The following is a 23,013-nucleotide window of genomic DNA, read 5'->3' as shown; positions in this document are numbered from 1 at the left end:
TTCGTCATGCCAGCTCCATATGCCGTGACTCATTCATCTCTATCTCAGTTTATTACTTGCAGTGGTTTGACGACATTCAGTTATATTTGTCTTACAGTTACAGAACAAAATGCCAATTTGTCATGTCAGAAAGTGAAGGTGATCGAGCAGTATGAGGGAGAAAAGAAAGTGAATGCAATCGAAGGTGACTTTAAGTTACCTTTTTGTAACCAGTGTTTGAATCTGGTTAACCTCCGAAACTTCTGTGTTGTGACTCATGATGTGCCACTTTGTGTGAACCATCAAACTCCTCTGTCTGTTAGTGTTTATTATTAACAGGCTGAAATGTTAAAACAGAAAACATGAGTACTCAGGCTGTGCTGGTTCTGTCTCTCACAGTTAATATAGTGAACACTGGGTAAGGCTCAAACTGATGATGTAACATAACACAGACAAAGAAGGCATTTGTGAAGCTGTGAAAGGTTTGGCACCCATGCGAGCAACAGTAATAATGAAACAATAATTAAAAAACATAATGTACAAAATAAAGAAATGATAGAAAATCTACACAATGTGCTAAAATAATTATAAAAAAAGGTATAGAACAAGCAATGTGACTTAAGGGAGATAGATAGATAGATAGATAGATAGATAGATAGATAGATAATCAATCCCCAAGGGGAAATTCACATACTCCAGCAGCAGCATATTGATAAAAACAATATTCATTAAAGAGTGATAAAAATGCACTGCAAGTTAAAAAGTGCAACGTGGAAAGTGCGAGGCAGGTATAACAGTCAATAACATGGATGCAGTGTATTCTCCATGATTGACAGGAGCCTGCTCAGCGCCTGTTGCTCTGCCACAGATGTCAAACTGTCCAGCTCCATGCCTGCAATAGAGCCTATATACAGGACTATACATACAGTTAGGTTTGAATAAATATACTGGTTCATCTTACGTCCAGATTGACTTAAGACAATTCCGTTGGAACTGAAAGTGGTCATAAGTCGACAACTTCCTGTAATTGTTTGTGTTTTTTTAATCAAGTGTCACAACTCACTGGCTACTAGTGTTCCATAGATTACCAGAGACCTTCACAATTTATAATTATTAGAGAGAAACTGGGATTTTTATGATTGATCCCAGTCACTTTTTTATATGACAAAGTTACTTTTGCAAGTGTGTGTGATTTGTCTGTCTATACAGTAAACTAATTTTCTTAATGAAAAAATTGATTTACGTTAGATAATTAAAGATTCATCATACATTTGTCAATGTTTGTATGTATAAATTTACTAATAAATAATTTACAAATTATATTTGTATTCATTTATAAAAATGAACTGATTTTGTAATGAAAAGCTCCTCTAGTCTGTTGATTAAAAAGAATTCTTTGTATTTTAGTTAATTACTGTATTATTGATTTATTGTTTAATAAAAATGTACTGGTTATATCAATATCAACATGTTTATTATGTATTTTATGATTTTAGCAACCCAAAGATAGTATGAGACTTGATGAGACAATGCTGGTTAAACAACTTTTGCCAGAGATTTGCCATTTCATTCACACCTACCGAGAAGGGAATCCACATGCATCTGAATTAAAAAATTCTGCCTCCGGTGTCCTTTTCTCTCTCAGCTGCAATAACTTCAATGCTGTCTTCAGTCGGATATCTACCAGGTACGACAATGTGATACATGTAATTAGAAGCCTGTGAACTTAATACCAGCCCTGTTTGCAGTTCACCTTAACAGTTTTGAACTTGGTTATTCATATTTTGGTAGCATTATCTGTAAATAAAAATACTTTTTGTTAACCAAAGCAGTTTTAACTGTATGCTTCACAAATCTGAGTTTACCATATGTACATTTAGTGATCCCTTGTAAACACTTTCTACTGAATTTTTTTTGTGATGTCCTTTGGTTACCATAGTAATTCTCAAGACAGTTCATATTTCAAAATTACAGAGTCTCCCAATGACCTCCAAGGTCGGACAGTGCAAACAGATAGAATTCCGCATAGAACATACTAAAAATAAATAGTAATGAAAAACTAAAATAGTATTTTTTCAGGGTGCACAAACTCCCTGAAAAAAAATTCCTTTACCTTTGTGTTTATTCATGCTAGGCAAATCTGTAATTATCCAGAAATTATCCAAACTATTTAATTGACCAAAGTGATCTTATTCTCACCCTGCGTGGAGTTTGCATGTTCTCCCCGTGTCTGCGTGGGTTTCCTCCGGGCGCTCCGGTTTCCTCCCACAGTCCAAAGACATGCAGGTTAGGTGGATTGGTGATTCTAAATTGGCCCTAGTGTGTGCTTGGTGTGTGGGTGTGTTTGTGTGTGTCCTGCGGTGGGTTGGCACCCTGCCCGGGATTGGTTCCCTGCCTTGTGCCCTGTGTTGGCTGGGATTGGCTCCAGCAGACCCCCGTGACCCTGTGTTCGGATTCAGCGGGTTGGAAAATGGATGGATGGATGGATCTTATTCTCAATTAGTGTGGATACTCAACATTCTACTGTGTGATTAACATATAAGCAAAACTATATGGAAATATAATAGTTATTTATTCTTAAATAATGATTACCTGATTTATTTATTGTCCTTTCTTGCAGGGTTTTATCACTTGATGCTTCTTTCTCTCCTTATACCAATCTAGCTAACACGATTGATTAACAGGATTGAGAATTATAAAATACCTTTTTATTTACTACATATGGTACAACTCCAATTCCAAAAATGTTGGCATGCTGTGTAAAATGTAAATAAAACAATGCATTGATTTGCAAATCTCATAAACCCATATTTTATTCACAATAGAACATAGAAAATGCATCAAATGTTTAAACTGAGAAAACGTATCATTTTAAGAAAAGAATAAGGTCATTTTTAATTTGACAGCAGCAACACATCTCAAAAAAGTTGTGACATGGCCATGTTTAGCACTATGTTACATCCCCTTTTCCACACATGTTTGGGAACTGAGGAGACCAGTTTCTGTACTTTTGAGAGAGGAATGTTGTCCCATTCTTGTCTGATATAGGATTCTAACTGTTCAACAGTCTTGGGTTGTCTTTGACGTATTTTTCATTTCATGATGTGCCAAATGTTTTCAACTGGTGAAAGTTCCGGACTGTATGCAGGCCAGTTTAGCACCCGGAATATTTCACTATGAAGCCATGCTGTTGTAACAGATGCAGTATGCAGTTTAGCATTGTCTTGATGAAATATACAAGACCTTCCCTGAAAAAGACGTCTGGATGGAAGCATAGATTGCTCTAAAACCTGTATATACCTTTCAGCACTGATGGTGCCTTTTCAGATATGCAAGCTGCTAATTCCATATGCACTAATGCACCCCCATTCAATCAGAGATGTAGGCTTTTGAACTGAGTGTTGATAACAAGCCAGATAGTCCCTGTCTTCTTTAGTCCAGAGTATGTGGCGTCCATATTTTCCAAAAAGAAGCCTCATTCCATTTTAAATGAATTTTAGCCCAGAGAAGACGGCAGCGTTTCTGAATCACATTCACATTTGACTTCTTCTTTGCATGATAGAGCTTTAACCTGCATTTTTGGTTGGCACAGTGAACTGTGTTCAGACACCATGATTTCTGGAAGTGTTCCTGAACCCATGCAGTGATTTCCATGACAGAATCATGCCTGTTTTTAATGCAGTGTTGCCTGAGGGTCAAAGATCAAGGGAGTCCAATACTGATTTTTGGTCTTGTCCCTTGCACACAGAGCTTTCTCAAGATTCTCTGAATCTTTTGATGATCTTATATACTGTAGATGATGACATCATGAAAGTCTTTGCAATTTTATACAGTGATCCCTCGCTATATCGCGCTTCGCCTTTCGCGGCTTCACTCTATCGCGGATTTTATATGTAAGCATATTTAAATATATATCGCGGATTTTTTGCTGGTTCGCGGATTTCTGAGGACAATGGGTCTTTTAATTTCTGGTACATGCTTCCTCAGTTGGTTTGCCCAGTTGATTTCATACAAGGGACACTATTGGCAGATGGCTGAGAAGCTACCCAACTTACTTTCTCTCTCTCTCTCTTGCGCTGACTTTCTCTGATCCTGACGTAGGGGGTATGAGCAGGGGGGCTGTTCGCACACCTAGACGATACGGACGCTCGTCTAAAAATGCTGAAAGATTATCTTCACGTTGCTACCTTCTGTGTGCAGCTGCTTCGTGAAGGGACATGCTGCACGGTGCTTCGCATACTTAAAAGCTCAAAGGGCACGTATTGATTTTTGACTTTGTTTTTCTCTCTCTCTCCCTGCTCCTGACGGAGGGGGTGTGAGCTGCCGCCTTCAACAGCTTTGTACCGGCGGTGCTTCGCATACTTAAAAGCCAAACAGCCCTATTGATTTGTTTGCTTTCCTCTCTGTTTCCTTTGAAGAGGAAAATATGTTTGCATTCTTTTAATTGTGAGACAGAACTGTCATCTCTGTCTTGTCATGGAGCACAGTTTAAACTTTTGAAAAAGAGACAAATGTTTGTTTGCAGTGTTTGAATAACGTTCATGTCTCTCTACAACCTCCTGTGTTTCTGCGCAAATCTGTGACCCAAGCATGACAATATAAAAATAACCATATAAACATATGGTTTCTACTTCGCGGATTTTCTTATTTCGCGGGTGGCTCTGGAATACAACCCCCGCGATGGAGGAGGGATTACTGTACTCTCAAAAATAGGGGAAAAAAGTGCTTTGCTTTTATCTGGATACTGTAGCTGCTTTTGAACTTATCTGACATCTTATAAGTTAACATTTGTTATGTTGATAGTTTACCATCCAGTCCTATTTTGAAATACAGTATGAAGTTTCTTTTGATTTAACTTTGTGTATTCTTTCACTTGTATACTTCGTATTTTATGACCAACCACACAACTTTATATAACACACATTCACCACCCACTTTGTTAGGTACACCTGTTTATCTGCTTGTTAACGTAAATATTAGCCAATAACACGGCAGCAACTCAGTGCATTTAGGCATGTAAACATTATTAAGATGACCTGCTGAACTGCGCATCAAAATGGGGAAGAAAGGTGATTTAAGTGGCTTTGAACGTGGCATGGTTGTTGGTGCCAGATGGGCTTGTCTTAGAATTTCAGAAACTGCTGATTTTCACGCACAGCTTTCTCTAGGAAAATATCCAGTGAGCGGTAGTTCTCATGGTGAAAATACCTTGTTGATGCCAGAGAGAGAAAGAGAGAGAGAGAGGAGAATGACCAGACTGGTTTTGACCTGACAGAAAGGCAGCAGTAACTCAAATAATTGTTTGTTACAATCGAGGTATGCAGAAGACCATCTGTGAACACACAACATGTTGAACCTTGATCTAGATGGACTACAGCAGCAGGAGACCACACCAGGTGCCACTCTTGTCTTCTAAGAACAGGCAACTGATGCTACATTTTGCACGGGCTCACCAAAATTGGACAATAGAAGGTTGAAAAAACGTTGCTTGGTCTGATGAATCTCGATTTCTGATGTGACATTCATACGATAGGGTCAGAATTTGAGTCAACAACATTAAAGCATGGATCCACCCTGCCTTGAATCAACAGTTCAGGCTGGTGGTGGTTGTGTAACGCTGTGGTTGTGTAACGCTGTGAGGCATATTTTCCTGGCACACTTTGGGCCCTTAGTATCAACTGAGCATTGTTTAAATGCCGCAGCCTATCTGAGTATTGTTGCTGACCATGTCCATCCCTTTATGACCGCAGTGTACATCTTCTGATGGCTAATTCGAGCAGGATAACATGCCATGTCACAAAGCTCAAATTCTCTCAAACTGGTTTCTTGAATATGAAAGTGAGTTCACTGTACTCAATGGCTTCCACAGTCACCAGATCTCAATGCAATAAAGCACCTTTGAGTTGTGGTGGAACGGGAAACCCGCATCATGGATGTGCAGCTGACAAATTTGCAGCAACTGCGTGTTGCTGTCTTGTCAATATGGACAAAACTCCCTGAGGAATGTTTCCAGCGCCTTGTTGAATCTATGCAATAAAGAATTACAGCGGTTCTGAAGGTAAAAGGGGGTCCAACCTGGTACTAGCAAGGTGTACCTAATAAAGTGGCTAGTGACTGTATATAAAATCAAATATTGCAACCATGATATCCATCTCACCCAAATCACTCGGTGTAGAACATCCATAGTGGATTGATGTCCTTAAATGCATATGCAAACGGGAGGAGGCTTTGGCAAACAGGAATTTCTAAAACCATGAAGAAGTGTAGCAGACAAATAAAGATTAGGACTGGAACTGCAGCACTGACCATTGGCTTCTCAGCTTCTGACAAAGTTCTCAGAATACTTCAACTTCTCTTTAATGTAACCATATGAACTGTTGATCTGTGGAGCTGAAACTTTAAGTAAAATTGGGTTAAAAGAAGGGGTTCCTGAAATTTAAAAGTAGAGAGTCAGGGATTTTCCAGAAAAAGGCTAGGGCTAATTTTTCAGCAATAATTTGGAGAGAAGATAGTCTCTGGTGGATAAAAAAAATGGGAGAAGGAGCAGGGATATCCAGAATAATGCATATGTGACCCAGAAAGGGAATGTTAACAGAGAGAAGGACAGGCAGACAGAGACTGCACACCAAAGAACACATATCTAGAGGATATTTAATATACAGTGGGTACGGAAAATATTCAGACCCCCTTCAATTTTTCACTCTTTGTCATATTGCAGCCATTTGCTAAAATCATTTAAATTATTTTTTTCCCTCATTAATGTACACACAGCACCCCATATTGACAGACAAAAAAAAGAATTTTTGAAATTGTTGCAGATTTATTAAAAAAGAAAAACTGAAATATCACATGGTCCTAAGTATTCAGACCCTTTGCTGTGACACTCATATATTTAACTGCCAGTTTTTCACATTTGATTTAATTTCATACAACTAAATACTGCTTCACTAAAAATCTTTGTTCGGAAAACACCCCAGTACTCAGATGTTCCTAGGAAATGAAAGACATACCACTGTTACCTTTTTTGTTGAAAGTACAGTAAATTATTATGCAGGCTGAGAGGGGGTTCCCAAACTTTTTCATATATATACAGTGGTGTGAAAAACTATTTGCCCCCTTCCTGATTTCTTATTCTTTTGCATGTTTGTCACACAAAATGTTTCTGATCATCAAACACATTTAACCATTAGTCAAATATAACACAAGTAAACACAAAATGCAGTTTTTAAATGATGGTTTTTATTATTTAGGGAGAAAAAAAATCCAAACCTACATGGCCCTGTGTGAAAAAGTAATTGCCCCCTGAACCTAATAACTGGTTGGGCCACCCAGTTAGATAGATAGATAGATAGATACTTTATTAATCCCAAGGGGAAATTCACATACTCCAGAGATACAAAAAAACAATATTAAATTAAAGATTGATAATAATGCAGGTAAAAACAGACAATAACTATATATAAATGTTAATGTTTACCCCCCCGGGTGAAATTGAAGTGTCGCATAGTTTGGGGGAGGAACGATCTTTTCAGTCTGTCAGTGGAGCAGGACAGTGACAGCAGTTTGTCGCTGAAGCTGCTCTTCTGTCTGGAGATGACACTGTTTAGTGGATGCAGTGGATTCTCCATAATTGATAGGAGCATGCTTAGCGCCCGTCGCTCTGCCACAGATGTCAAACTGTCCAGCTCCATGCCAACAATAGAGCCTGCCTTCCTCACCAGTTTGTCCAGGCGTGAGGCGTCTTTCTTATTAATGCTGCCTCCCCAGCACACCACCGCGTAGAAGAGGGTACTTGCCACAACCGTCTGATAGAACAGGGGTTCCCAAACTTTTCAGCTCACGACCCCCAAAATAACCGTGCCAGTGACTCGTGACCCCCACTATCCTCGGAAGTGGTTAAAATATACAAATGTTGCGCGCAACGGTGCACATGCGCCAATAGGCCTATCCAAACATGAGAATGACATCACGAAAGAACACAATGGTCTAACAACCATATAATTTTTTTAATAGTAATTTACTCATTTGTTTAATTTCAACAAAATATCTTATCCAAACAAGAGCATGACAACAAAAAGGAACATAACGCTCTAACAACCATATAACTTTTTTCATCCAGCTCAGAAAACATATCAATCCTTCCTATTTCAACTCGCTCAGTCCAGCGCTCAAGTTTTCTCTTGAATGCGTGGATTTTATCATTTAGCGAAATTATGTGTGTGTTCTCACCTTGAAATGACATATTAAGTCCATTCAGTTTTTCAAATATGCAAGCCAAATACGCTAGCCTTGTTAACCAGTCAGGATCAGTGAGGTGATCAGCGAGCTGGGACCCATGCTCCATCAGAAATAAGCGCACTTTGTCCTGCAGCTCAAACAGGCGGCAGAGCACATTCCCTCGCGAAAGCCACCTGACTTCTGTATGGAAAAGCAAGCACTCATGCTCCGATCGCAGTTCGTTACAGAGAGTGGATGCGCTTTTATATTGTTGACCATTTTTATCGAAGTCTCAAGAACACGTTTAAGTTCTGGGTCAAGTGTTTTGCTCGCAATAGCTTCTCTGTGTATAATACAATGCGTGAATTTTACGTGAGGCGCCACTTGTAAGACTCTTGCTTTAAGACCTTTCTTTTTCCCCAGCATCGCTCCAGCACCGTCTGTACACACACCGACGCACTCGCTCCAAGACAGTCTGATGGCTTTTTAATTTGCATGTTTTTTTTAAATGTAACTATTAACTACTAGTTTTTATTTTTTGTTAGTTATGGATAAAATGTTATTTCTAAAAAATTAAATTAATTAATTTCTAAAAAATTTTTAAAAAGTATTTGATTTCTTGGAAATCATCTCACGACCCCCCCCAATGTCTCACGACCCCCACTTTGGGAACCACTGTGATAGAACATCTGCAGCATCGTATTGCAGATGTTGAAGGATGCCAGCCTTCTAAGGAAGTATAACCGGCTCTGTCCTTTCTTACACAGAGCATCAGTATTGGCAGTCCAGTCTAATTTATCATCCAGCTGCACTCCCAGGTATTTATAGGTCTGCACCATCTGCACACAGTCACCTCTGATGATCACAGGGTCCATGAGGGGTCTGGGCCTCCTAAAATCCACCACCAGCTCCTTGGTTTTGCTGGTGTTCAGGTGTAGGTGGTTTGAGTCGCACCATTTAACAAAGTCCTTGATTAGGTCCCTATACTCCTCCTCCTGCCCACTCCTGATGCAGCCCACGATAGCAGTGTCATCAGCGAACTTTTGCACGTGGCAGGACTCCGAGTTATATTGGAAGTCCAGTGTATATAGGCTGAACAGGACCGGAGAAAGTACAATCCCCTGTGGTGCTCCTGTGTTGCTGACCACAATGTCAGACGTGCAGTTCCCAAGGCGCACATACTGAGGTCTGTCTTTAAGATAGTCCACGATCCATGCCACCAGGTATGAATCTACTCCCATCTCTGTCAGCTTGTCCCTAAGGAGCAGAGGTTGGATTGTGTTGAAGGCGCTAGAGAAGTCCAGAAACATAATTCTTACAGCACCACTGCCTCTGTCCAAGTGGGAAAGGGATCGGTGTAGCATATAGATGATGGCATCCTCCGCTCCTACCTTCTCCTGATATGCAAACTGCAGAGGGTCGAGGGCGTGTTGAACCTGTGGCCCCAGGTGGTGAAGCAGCAGCCTCTCCATGGTCTTCATCACATGTGATGTCAGAGCGACAAGTAAATTGGGTGATAGAACAGTCAGATGCATGTTTGCTTTATTTTAAAAGGAGATCAGTGTGGCTGAATTAATTACAGCAGTGTAATTTGTAAAAAGTTTGGGGAGTGACAGGTTATTTAAAAAAATAATTAATTTCAGAAGGGGGAGAGTTAGGTTATTCAGAAAACAACAATTCAGAATTATTTATTTCAGAATTTCTTTTGAAATATGAGGAATTATTTCATTTCACTGAAATGTTAAACTAACAAGTAATCCCTGTGCAGTGTGGTGGTGCAATGGTAGCTTTACTTCCTTGAAAGAAGGAGACTGAAGTTCATGTCTTGGGTGTTTCCTGAGTGGAGTCTGCATTTTCTTCCTGTCGCTGTGTAGCTTTCCTGCAGGTGCTCTGGTTTCTTCCCACAGTTCAGAGACATGTCGATTAAGTAGATTTATAATATTAAATTTGCACCCGATTTGTATGGTCTGTGTGTTTACCCTCCGATGGGATGACACCGTGTCCAGGGATTGACCCTATCTTGTGTCCCTGCCACTCTGTTCTGTATAAGCGTGTTTAGAAAATAGATGGATTAAAGTGATTGATAAGTAATCTTACAAACTTCTTCAAGTAAGTCAAGCTACATTTATTAAAAGCACTATAGGAGAATATTTTGTTATTTAGTAAACCACTTCATGTCACATTTACCTGCTTTATCATCATAAAGTTTGAAATAATTTCACCCTAGCTGTTTACATAATGAGGCACATTTTTCAGTGTTCATTCATTTCCACCAATCATTTCTGAAACTGCTTATTTTGCTACATGGAGCTAGATCCTATCCTAGTAGCATAATTTATATGTTTGAAACTAACCTTGGTTATTCAGTGCAATGTAGATGCCTCCTAGTGGTTATGTGAAAACATCCAAAACATTTTCAAATGCTTATTAACCAGTTACGCCTAACACTGCATGGACATCTCTTTGGTGTTTTTTTTTTTTTTTTAATTAGGAAATGGCAGCGCTATGTGTGTTTTTCCTTTAAATGAAGATGGGTTGTTTTTGTGCAGTTTAATCTGTATATCATTACTTGTTTAAATTACATTCTTGTGACTGAGTGATGAAAAAAATGCTGTTGAATTTATTTCAGAATGCAGGAGTTGACAATGTGTTCTGAAGATACTGTTGATATCCACGACATTGAACTCATTCAGTACATCAATGTGGACTGTTCAAAACTTAAAAGGATTCTTCAAGGTACAACCATTAATTATCAGAGCACTCTGTTACATCTTTATATGTTTAGTCTTAATCATTTTAGTTTCAAAAATATACATGAGATTTAAATAGTCTAAAAAACATGAGCATAATTTTTTTTTTTTTTGCTTTTCTTTGTTATGTAAATTTTTTACCTAAATTAGAAGTGAGAAATAGTTTGTGGACCTTTTAGAATTTTCTTGAATATTGTATAAATGCCCCATAAAATGTGATCTGACAAATACATTATATTAATTCATTAAAACAACCTTTTAACAGATAATTACATAAAAAATGGAATATTGTTATGTTTCTCAATCATGTTTTTTAAATGCTCTATTGTTTATAATTGTTTCTATTTTTGCTATAATCAGTAATGGATTGCAGGATTCAAAGTTTGCTGTTTCACAGGAACATGGTTCTGCAGCATTCCTTCCTTAAAGAAGGAACTGTGTAACTGATAAAGTAATATATATTTTCATACTGGAGTGAAGAGGAGGGCACTATCAAATAGTCAGTCCGGATGTGGTCTGTGATTCAGAAGAGCTTTAGACAGAGGGTCTAACTAATATGTAATATACACCTAGGATGTCATGTGGTACACTTTCTTGGAAATAATTAGTTGGACATTGTCTCCTCTCTAGAATGGGCATCCAAGAGCTCATTTCTGAGATCTGCCCCTCTAAATTTAAAGGAAGGCTGAGAGGGTACAGGGATGTCAAGGATCATTTATAGGTGCTTTATTTTGTTATTTCTGAAGCAAGTATGTAGACACCCCTGAATTTGGGAAGCAATTCTGGCTCTCATTCGAAAGTGAAAACTGCCTTCTTCCCAGAGTGACTTTGACAGTGAAGTTAGGAGAAAAGGTTTGGTAAAGTGAAACTAGGATTAGCAGAGAGAGAGACATCATCATGTAAAGTGAAAAAGGGGCTTGTGAGTGATATATATTTATGGGTATTTTCTGTGAATTGAACAGGAGAGACAGCACGGCTTTTTGTTCATACTTTGCATTAATTTTCAAATTTTGTGTTGCTTTCTGCACTGTTATAAAATACACACACAAGTACATTTGGAGAAAACAAATACAAAACGTAGTAGTTTTGCTCTAAAATGTGCTACATTTTTATTTTATGCCCATAGACATCTTACATTTTTTCATTATTTTTTGAAGTTATGTTTATTTGGTTATTTAAATAATAATCATTGAAGAAATTTTATTTAGAGGTTTAGAAGAGAGCAGGCTTATTGACATTTTCCAAAATAGCATCAAATCAGATTTCTAAAGTTATCTAAGTGCTCATATGTACCGCACTCCATAGTGTCATATTTCTTGTGTCTGTGGTCCTATGTGTTCATGTAATCTTTTTGAAGAACTAATTTTAATATAGGAGATCTACTGTGCTGATTGCCTTCATAATTCAGTCATTAATCTCTTAATCTTTATTAGCTTCATCTGAAAACTCTTTCAAACTCCCTTATAGTTCATCACTTTTAGTCCTGGAATCATTTGCATTTCTCTGGTCTTTCTCTAGCACTGCTTTAACTTTTTTGTGTTAAGTAAACCAAAAGTGCACCCAAGCCAGATAAGGTTTTGTAAGGGGCATTAGTTATATTTTGCAAGTTAAAGGATATAAGGGTGTACTCACAATTGCAAATTGGTTCAGTGTCCGAGGATGTTTGTCCACATGTGACCCCACAAAGTGTAGTTCATTTGATTTTTGTGATTGTTCCGTGCTGGGCCAACTGTACCAAACCTTGGCCTGCTTGGAAGAGGTGGTCCCGAGCACCGTTCAGTAGAATTCGGGAACAGTGTGAGAACTAAACCTGCACAAGCACCGAAAACAGACATGATGTTAATAATGTGACAAGTCCTATAGTGCAATTCTCATTTCATTCAATATCTTTTGAGTTAAAAGCGGGTTTTTATCCTCCCCTTACACATGAACATGAACTGTGGTTGGGAAGTAAAACTGCAAATTCTTCACTTAAAATCATTTGTCACCATAAAAATCATCTCGTACATACAGCACGATGAACAGCAAAATGCTGCGCTACACGCTTAAGAAATCTGTAAGAGTGTAGAGCGTTATCTTGCCCTACATGACTCTAGAACAACCACAAAATAAGTAAAATCATTTTGACATACATGCTGTCACTGATCAGATCTTGTTTAGGCTTTACACAAAGTCGCATGGTCATGATGAAACTGTGCCCAGGCCCGGAACGTTAAGAGCCATGTGAATGCAGGCCAGTGGGGGAATATGGAGGGAGGGGCAATCATGCTTGGGCAAGGTACAGAACAAACGTGCCTAGTGTAAGTACCCCCTAATTCTCTGCATCAGTTACTCATAGCAGTTAGTTTTAACCTTCAAATAAGCCACAATAATCTTTAAATACAATACACTTAAATATGCACAAACAATTGTATTACTCATTCTTTGTACTTAATACATCATTTAAACATTCCTAGTGTAGGTTGAAAAAAGTATGTGAACCTCAAGGCTAATGACCACAAATGCTAATTGGAATCAGATGTTTAGTCACATGAGATTTGTGGTATGGTTTGGATATACCTTGCCCAATATAAAGGCACTCATTGTTTGTTTGCTGGCAGAGGTTTCTGTCCTCAACAATGGAAAAATCATATAAGTAAGAACCATGCCCTGAACAATGGAAAAAAGTCTCAATTGGTATAAACCGCCTTAATTTGGGGTGTTCATAAGCAGGGCTGTGGAGTCAGTAGATAAATTCTTCGACTCCAACTCCTTAGTTTACGATACTTCTGACTCCGACTCTCCAACTCCATGTTGATTGAAGGAAGGCAACATACACTTCATTTAACCTCAGAACTACTGTCTAGGAAGCTGACTCTCTACCATATTGGCCAGTTAAACAAAAGACAAAAAAATGAAAACAATAAGGTTTTATTTATTGTTTTTATCACGTGGCTATAAAGTAGTAGCATGCATAAAAATCAGGAACAGGAACTTTACCAGTTCAAAAAATATAAACCACATTCTTTGGTAGTTTTAAAACAAAAACAAAGATTAACTACATGAACTAAAAACAAAAACAAAAGCTGGAAAATCTAAAACAGTTTATATATTAAAATATAGTTGTAGAGTAGAATAGCTGTTAAATGCAATTCAAAATTAACTCAATGCAGTGTTCTAAGAAACAGAATTGCTTCTGCCAGATCCTCTTTCAATAAAGCTCTTAAATCTGACTTGATTATTTTTAAAGCTGAAAATAGTCTTACAACACTGATTTGGGTGGTTGGTTACAGTTCTAGCCACATCACTAAAAATCTCTGGAACAACAAGGATGGCTTCTTCTACAGTCAGTTTTGATAAGTGGTCATACTTTTCAACTTCTTTTAATTCTTTAAAAAAAACTCCTGCTGGAATCTCTTTATTTGGACATTTACTGGTCGTTTATCTTTCACGCATAGGCAACGTTGCTTTGCTTTTGAAACAAGTTCAAGTAGGAACCAAAGTCTAATTCTTCATTTTAAAAGGATTATCCTTAGTTACCAGTGCTTATAGCTTCATCCAGTGGTGGTTTCAGGTAGTAGTAATCACTTCATGTAAATTGCTACATCATCTTTTTTCCATTAGCAATCTGGTCACTGCTCAACAAAATTCAGCTCATTGGATCAACATAAATAGCAACTAACAAGATTTGATTATCCAGTAAGAGACTCTTTTCTTCATTGAAGATATGTTGCCATCAGCTATTAACCCTCCACTTTTGTTCAGGCAATATATCAACCTGTTCCATTCCAAGAAAAATTTACCGGGTGTTAAATCTTCATATTGCAACCTCTTGGTGACAGTAAAGGGGGTAAGAAAGTAGACTTTCCAGTTCTTTTACTTGTTCCCACGTGCTTTCAATTAATAAAACATTTTCATTGTCCAGTTCTTCAAGAAAGTCTTAGTTCAAGCAAATGCTTTAACATCAAATAAGTGCTTCCCCCAGCGTGTTGTTTGATCCAAAATGGCTCCTTTTCCTGCACATCTTTTCAAAATGACATCTGTTTTAGGGGCCCTGGCTGCAACAGTTACTTGCCTCAATTTGCCAATCAGAGTAGCTGCATGACAATCTGTCAATCCATCTCTTATTGCAAGTTGCAGAGTATGAACAGCACAATGTATATGTTGAATAGTAGTAAGCTTAGATGCTTCTTCAGCAATGTTACCCAAAATTTCACTATTCTCTTTGGTTTCACTTTCTCTAATACTTACAGAACTGTCTTCCTCTAATATCTGTTTGTCACTTTCTTCATTTTCTCAATTGTGCTTAACATATTAGAAGCATTATCTGTCACAATACATAGAATCTGTTCCTTTTTAATTTCAAAATCTTCTAGAACAGGTGGTGTGCAAAGTTATGCTAAAGTTCAGCCCTGGGTGGAACACACATCAGGCAATAGCACACACCTACACCTACATCATTACACTTGTTTACACTCAAATAAATTTGTTAAACACATTATATCTGAAATAAAATGAAAACACTTTTTGTAATGTACCATAATCCAGATTACAATATGTGAATATCAGGTTGTATAGTAGCTCGGCTGAACTTCACACTAGTAGTAACACAATTATGCATTGGGCTTTATTCTTACATCAGAGAAGTACTTAATTATGACTATTGTTTGTGTAATGGGACATTTGAACTTGCTGTTTTTTTTTCATTACAATTGAAATTTATTAGGAGTTGGAGTCGGTACATTTTTGTTGACTCCGACTCCAGGTACTCAAAATTGTCTGCGAATCCACAGCCCTGGTACTTACTGTAACACTGTGATTGCTATGAGTGTGTAGTAGACACTTGTGGCTTTCAAACAAAGTATTTTTTGTGTCAGCATGTGGTGTAGTTTGACAGTATGATGTTTCCAAAGGTGTTTTAAAATATCTTTTGAACTCTTGTCAGCCAGGTACAGAGCTGCTTAGGGTCTTAAGTGACTATGACATTATTAAGTTTTCTATCTTGTGCTCCTGTTTGTAGTATTTATGGTACTATATTTCTGTTTTGTAATATTATGATCCTAGTAAAGAATAAGTGGGCTTTTTTGGTGGTGCGTGTCTGTGTGCCCTTAAGCAAGTGCTGCTGATGTCAAAGAAAACATTTAATAGAGGTGACTGTCAATTACTATGCACAAGGGTTCACACATTTTTCTGTGTGGTTAGTAAATGTGCACACATTTTTGTGTTATTTGTGTATACTTGTCTATTACTGTGAATTGTTTGAAGATCCAATTGCTTTTTTAGCAATTGCAATTTAATTTAAATGTAATTTAATTTAACAGTTTAGTAAACTGCTTAAGGAGGTTCTGTGACTTGCTATATACAAGAGTTCACACATTTTTCTGTGTGGTTAGTAAATGGGTACACTTGGTTTTGTGTTATTTGTTTATACTTGTCTATTTTTATGAATTGTTTGAAGATTAGACTGCTTTTTATAGTAATTGCAGAACTTTAGGTAATTCCAAAGACTTCCAGAAGCTTTTTCTTGTAGGCCTCCTTTTCTTGTACTTCACACATTGGGCTATAAAACCTCATATCCTATTAGCCTTCTTAATCACTTCTGTATAATCTCCATAGAAGAGTCCACTATAAGGTCCTTCTCATAAAGTTTACTTTAAAGCTTATAACCACACATTGTGTATTCAGATCTCAAATTTTTACTTCTTAAGTGAGATATCTTACATTTCTTTTCTTTAAATTTTACCCATGCCTGAATTCTCCTCATATGCATGTGCAATAAATCAGTTGATTTTGTATTAGCTGGTATTCAGTATTTTGAGTACTTGATTATTATTTGCTATTGCTATATAAATCAGAGTTGAACTCATTAATAAATAGCTGAAGAGTTAGCTAATACCTGGACACTTGGGAATTCTGAGAAGGAATCTGTACTGAAAAAATAAATGCTGTTGCTTGCTGTGTTGCACTAGTTGCGTTAAACTTTAGAGTTCAACCTGAATACCAATATTTCCTGTGTGAATCATGAGTTTATCTTTAATGCAGTAAAACAAGTTATATTTGATCTTAATGTATTCTCTTTCTCTTCCATAGACACAGCACTGAAATTCAAAGCACTGAAAAAGACTGTTCAGCTTAATCTCATCAACAGTCTTGAAAAGGTTTGTAAACAGAGTAAACTTGCCTTAAAATACACAGCACAGCACTATTACACACAAATGTAAAGTTATAAAAATTATTTAGTGAAATATGATTAAGCATATATTCTGTGTATATAATTGTGTTCTCTGGTTAAGTATTTATTTTGGATATTTATATCTTTTAGGCTTTTTGGAACTGGGTTGAAAACTACCCAGATGAATTTACTATGCTGTATCAAAGACCACAGAGTGACATGGCAGGTAAACAGTTTCAGTGATAAATGTGAATATAACGACAAAGAATTAGATTTTTATTTATTGATAAAATTAATTTTATGTACAAATGCAAAATTATAAAGGGGCACCCAAATAGGTACAGCTTTACAAAGACAAGAACCTGCAAGAAAGATGTTGTTTTGCTGTTACATTTTATGTTTTTTCAGTGTTCTGGATTAATATCTTTAAAAGTCTTGCATTATATGTATGTTTTTTTAGATCAGCTGTCTGTCTGCTTTACTTGTTAAATTCTCCCTATTTACATCACAGTCCTCGAACCTCAAAAACTGTGTTCTACTGGACAGATGGTCCATTATCTAGAACACCATAGGATTGTCCACCTACATATCCCCCAACTTACACCTTATCAATAGTTTAGACAATGTACAAATCAAACAATATAATCCTCACAGTGCTGCCAACTTTGTCCAAGTGGAAATAGGGGCAGATAGATAACTGCATATTATACTCCAGTCTTTATCTGATAGGCTAACTGCTTTGAGTTTAAGTGGTCTTCCACCAGAGGACTTGTATAGTCCAGGTCCAACCTCTCGAAGGTCTTCGTGATATGGGAGGTAAGGAAAACTGGTCTTTAGTCATTAAGTGATGACACGCCTGCCTTTTTTGAAACTTAAGCAGTACAAGTAAAATGCTATCTATGTATTTTTTAAAGGTTAAAAACAGTATGTCTGTCTTTTTTCTAAAGTTGTCTGTATCTTCTTTAAAATGTTGTATGTGTGCTTACTTTTGGCTGCATTCAACTGCAGGTTTAAGTTTACAAGTCTTAGAACTTTCCAGTCATAAACCTGATTTCTGGCCTGTGTCAGTTATAGATTTATATAAATATTCACTGCCCATTATGCCATTTAATTGAAGCAGGTGCAGTCCCATAATAAAACAACAAAGTGTGAGTTTGTTTTCAGTATTAAATGACCCTTTCCCTGAAGTTTAATTCAGCATTGTATGCTTTAAGAATTTACTGTGCAGCATAAGTGAAAAATGGTTCTGTTTTAGCATGACATAGATCAAATGGACAGTGCCACTATTCAAGACACTATACCTGGTGCATCTATTCCAGACTGTGTATGCAACCAAAAGAATATCTACTGCAATCTTTATTGCAGAGCATGACCTGATGTTTATGATAATTGAGCCAACTCATTGACTTGAAAGATGTCAAAGGATCAAAATGTACTTTCAAGATTGGCTGTTTTTAACACACAACTCAGTTATTTAATTACAGATGCTATTTCCCCATCATATAGATATTATATAGTGGACAAACGTCATTTTTTGTTGTTGCACTCTTGTTTGGTTGTTTTCATTGATATAAAGAAAATGTGTGCATGCCTTAACATTCAGGTGCGTTTGAAGTTTATAGAACTATTTTGAAAGTGTGAGTATTTTATTTTTAACAAGACAAGATGAGACAGAGATCTCATTATTCTTCATAAAATATGTTTATGTCAATCAGTCACATTCAAAAATAACAATATAACTGCTTGCATTGGTAGAGTTCACAAAAATGGTGTAGGTGTTTTTAATAGTATTTTGCAATATCTTGTAATTAAAAACTGGGCTCAAAAAGGCTTGTGGTAGCTGGATTGCTTTCTTAGATCCCAGGTTCCATTTCAAGCTATCTGTTGTTTTCAGTTGTTTGTAGTGGATGGTCTGACTATGACTAATTGTAATTCAGATTTCTTAAAAGAAGAGCACAATAGAGATTTAAAATCTATGTTGAAATCCACCTGGTTGTGTATCTATAACTTGTATTAGAAATCTGTTTTGCAATCTATAACACCTATCAGATGTGTGAAAGTGGAAAATGTACATTAAATTAATCTGTAATTGATGTTGCACATAATGATTCTCTGTTTTAACTGTGAAAGGCGTTTTTTTAATTCACCAATGCTTTTTAAATATGAGTTTTTGAAATTTATTAAAAGTGTACAGCATGCTCTGTTCAAGATATATTAATGAAAATTTAACTTTCCCTAAAAATTTCCTTGAAGAATAAGTTTATGAAATATTGATGCAATCTATCCATTTGCAGTATAATAGATGCTTTAACAATTTATACAAATGTAAGTTATTCATTGTTTACAATTTATTTAACTTGAACAATTTTCAGTTTTTAACAATTTCACTAGTTAAATATTAGTTTGCTATTGCATGGGGAAGCATTTGAAATTGGTGTATTGAATATACTCCTTATGTGTGCTCACCATTTGAAATAAGTAACTAAATGAAGCAATTGAGGTGTGTTATTGTTTACACTGTTTATGTAATGGAGAAGTTTTGTAGAAATGTATTTTCATCTTTTTTTTATTATGGTAGTTTTTCTCATAACCCCTGGTTTCAGCATTTTTTTCCTACTTTGACCCTTGTGTGTATACTTGTACATGCATCACTGATTTTGGAATGGTTTTGATTAAACATAATCCATAAGAGTGGTAATTTCTGGAGATACCACAATATGGTGGTGTCACAATAGGATAAAATTGTGATTTTTTTTTCCCCCTTTTCCCAATACTATGTAGTTCCTCTTCTTCTTCTTTCGGCTGCTCCTGTTAAGTGTTGCCACAGCGGATCATCTTCTTCCATATCTTTCTGTCCTCTGCATCTTGCTCTGTTACACCCATCACCTGCATGTCTTCTGTCACCACATCCATAAACCTTTGCTTAGGCCTTCCTCTTTTCCTCTTCCCTGGCAGCTCTATCCTTAGCATCCTTCTCCCAATATAACCAGCATCTCTCCTCTGCACATGTCCAAACCAACGCAATCTCGCCTCTCTGACTTTGTCTCCCAACCGTCCAACTTGAGCTGACCCTCTAATGTATTCATTTCTAATCCTATCCATCCTCGTCACACCCAGTGCAAATCTTAGCATCTTTAACTCTGCGACCTTCAGCTCTGTCTCCTGCTTTCTGGTCAGTGCCACCTTCTCCAACCCATATAACATAGCTGGTCTCACTACCGTCCTGTAAACCCTCCCTTTCACTCTTGCTCATACCCGTCTGTCACAAATGACTCCTGACACTCTTCTTCACCCATTGCACCCTGCCTGCACTCTCTTTTTCACCTCTCTTCCACAATCCCCATTACTCTGTACTGTTGATCCCAAGTATTTAAACTCATCCACCTTCGCCAACTCTACTCCCTGCATCGTCACCATTCCACTGACCTCCCTCTCATTTACACACATGTATTATGTCTTGTTCCTACTGACCTTCATTCCTCTCCTCTCTAGAGCATATCTCCACCTCTCCAGGTCACCTCAACCTGCTCCCTACTATCGCTACAAATCACAATGTCATCAGCAAACATCATAGTCCATGGGGACTCCTGTCTAATCTCGTCTGTCAACCTGTCCATCACCATTGCAAATAAGAAAGGGCTCAGAGCCGATCCCTGATGTAATCCCACCTCCAACTTGAATGTATCCGTCACTCCTACCGCAGACCTTACCACTGGCACACTTCCCTCATACTTATCCTGTACAACTCTTACATACTTCTCTGCCACTCCCGACTTCCTCATACAATACCACAGCTCCTCTCGAGGCACCCTGTCATATGCTTTCTCCAGGTCCACAAAGACGCAATGCAACTCCTTCTGGCCTTCTCTAAACTTCTCCATCAGCATCCTCAGAGTAAAAATTGCATCTGTGGTGCTCTTTCTTGGCATGAAACCATACTGCAGCTCACTAATCATCATCTCACTTCTTAACCTAGCTTCCACTACTCTTTCCCATGACTTCATGCTGTGGCTCATCAATTTTATTCCCCTGTAGTTACTGCAGTCCTGCACATCCCCCTTATTCTTAAATATCAGCACCAGTACACTTCTTCTCCACTCCTCAGGCATCCTCTCACTTTCCAAGATTCCATTAAAAAATCTGTTTAAAAACTCCACTGCCATCTCTCCTTAACACCTCCATGCTTTAGGTATGTCATCTGGACCAACGGCCTTTCCATTTTTCATTCTCTTCATAGATGTCCTTACTTCCTCCTTGCTAATCCGTTGCACTTCCTGATTCACTATCTCCACATCATCCATCCTCTTCTCTCTCTCGTTCTCTTCATTCATCAGCCTCTCAAAGTACTCTTTCCATGTGTTCAGCACACTCTCCTCGCTTGCGAGTATGTTTCCATCTTTATCCTCTACCTCCCTAACCTGCTGCACATCTTTCCCAGCTCGGTCCCTCTGTCTAGCCAATCGGTACAGGTTCTTTTCTCCCTCCTTAGTGTCCAACCTCTCATACAACTCATCATATGCCTTTTCTTTAGCCTTCGCCACCTCTCTCTTCACCTTGCACCTTATCTCCTTGTACTCTTGTCTACTTTCTGCATCCCTCTGACTGTCCCACTTCTTCTTTGCAATCCTCTTCCTCTGTATACTCTCCTGTATTTCCTCATTCCACCACCAGGTTTCCTTTTCCTCCTTCCTCTTTCCAACAGTAGCCCAATTTCCACCAGCACCCTGTTGGCTAACAGTACTGGTGGCGGTCGTTGTTAACCTGGGGCTCAACCGATCCGGTATGGAAATTTGTATTGTTGCCCGCATATTGATTTGGCAAAATTTTACACCAGATGTCCTTCCTGACATAACCCTCCCCATTTATCTGGGCTTGGGACCGGCACGAAGAAACACACTGGTTTGTGCATCCCCTGTGGCTGGGTTCTCAATACTGTGTAGTAAAGTTTTGCAATTCAATTCTACAGTATGTTGGATTTTATTATTCCCTTTGTAGAAATGTCATTATTACAGTCAGAAATGTGTCAATCTGTTACACCGTATAAGGAAAACTACTGACTGAGTTAATCTCATGTAAATCCAATTACACAATTAAAAAAAAATGTCTTTGTAGTCTCCATAGAAATACTGGGAGTAATAATTTACTGGACACAATGCATACATGCATACTTAGAGAGACGAGACAGTAAATTTGCATAGAGAGAAAATTCAGTAATGGAGTTTGGACTTCCAAGTTTCAACCGATTTACATGTTTTTTCCATCTCACTGTGTCAGTGTGTGTATGTGTGTTAGGATATGAACCATTAAGCTATGAAAGTAATAACATAAAAAATTCACTCAAACCGAATGAATCTTGATATAGTTATTAACATTCTAAAATGCGGAGAACCTGATAATATTGAGCAATATTGTTCAAACTGATTTTTCTTTACAAAGATAATGATTTTTTAAAACTCTGCACCATCTGCAATACTGTTAAGGGTGAGCTTACATTTCTTCAACAACATATTACTCTTACCACTCTTGTGTTACATAATAAATTAATGATTTTCAAAATTTTAACATTAAGGTCACAACCTGCTGTGTAAAGAAAGACATGATGAACATATTTTTATTTTTTTACCTATTAGGAAATAGGGTTGTACATTGGTAAACACTTGCTACATTGGAGCTTCAGGAGAATGGCTTTATATCCTGGCATGCTCAACCAGTGTGTTATGTTTGCATGTTTCATCTTATTTTTGTTAGGTTTTTTTTCTCTTTGTGTTTCTCCTATATTTAAAAGACTTGTGCTTGGTAATTTTAACTATGGATTTGCTTAAAATGAGTAAGTGTTGATGTAGGTAGAACTGCAGTGTGGTGGTGATTAGTGTAAGGTTGACTACTGCCTTAAGGGTTATTCATCTTGAAAAACCC

The 23,013-nt window shown here is 37.5% G+C and overlaps 1 protein-coding gene across 1 annotated transcript in view; it reads left to right on the top strand.

The window, feature by feature from the left end:
- Positions 1 to 23,013, top strand: part of nf1a (neurofibromin 1a) — a 456,100-nt gene that overhangs the window by 102,130 nt on the left and 330,957 nt on the right. The window contains 4 exon segments of the mRNA XM_051931227.1: positions 1,476 to 1,666; positions 10,826 to 10,932; positions 17,016 to 17,083; positions 17,248 to 17,323. Of these exon segments, the coding sequence (XP_051787187.1) occupies positions 1,476 to 1,666; positions 10,826 to 10,932; positions 17,016 to 17,083; positions 17,248 to 17,323 (442 nt within the window).

Source organism: Erpetoichthys calabaricus, chromosome 8, assembly GCF_900747795.2.
Source record: "Erpetoichthys calabaricus chromosome 8, fErpCal1.3, whole genome shotgun sequence".
Classification (NCBI taxonomy): domain Eukaryota; kingdom Metazoa; phylum Chordata; class Cladistia; order Polypteriformes; family Polypteridae; genus Erpetoichthys; species Erpetoichthys calabaricus.
Note: the sequence above shows the minus strand (reverse complement) of the source record. Positions and strands in the feature narration are given on the sequence as shown.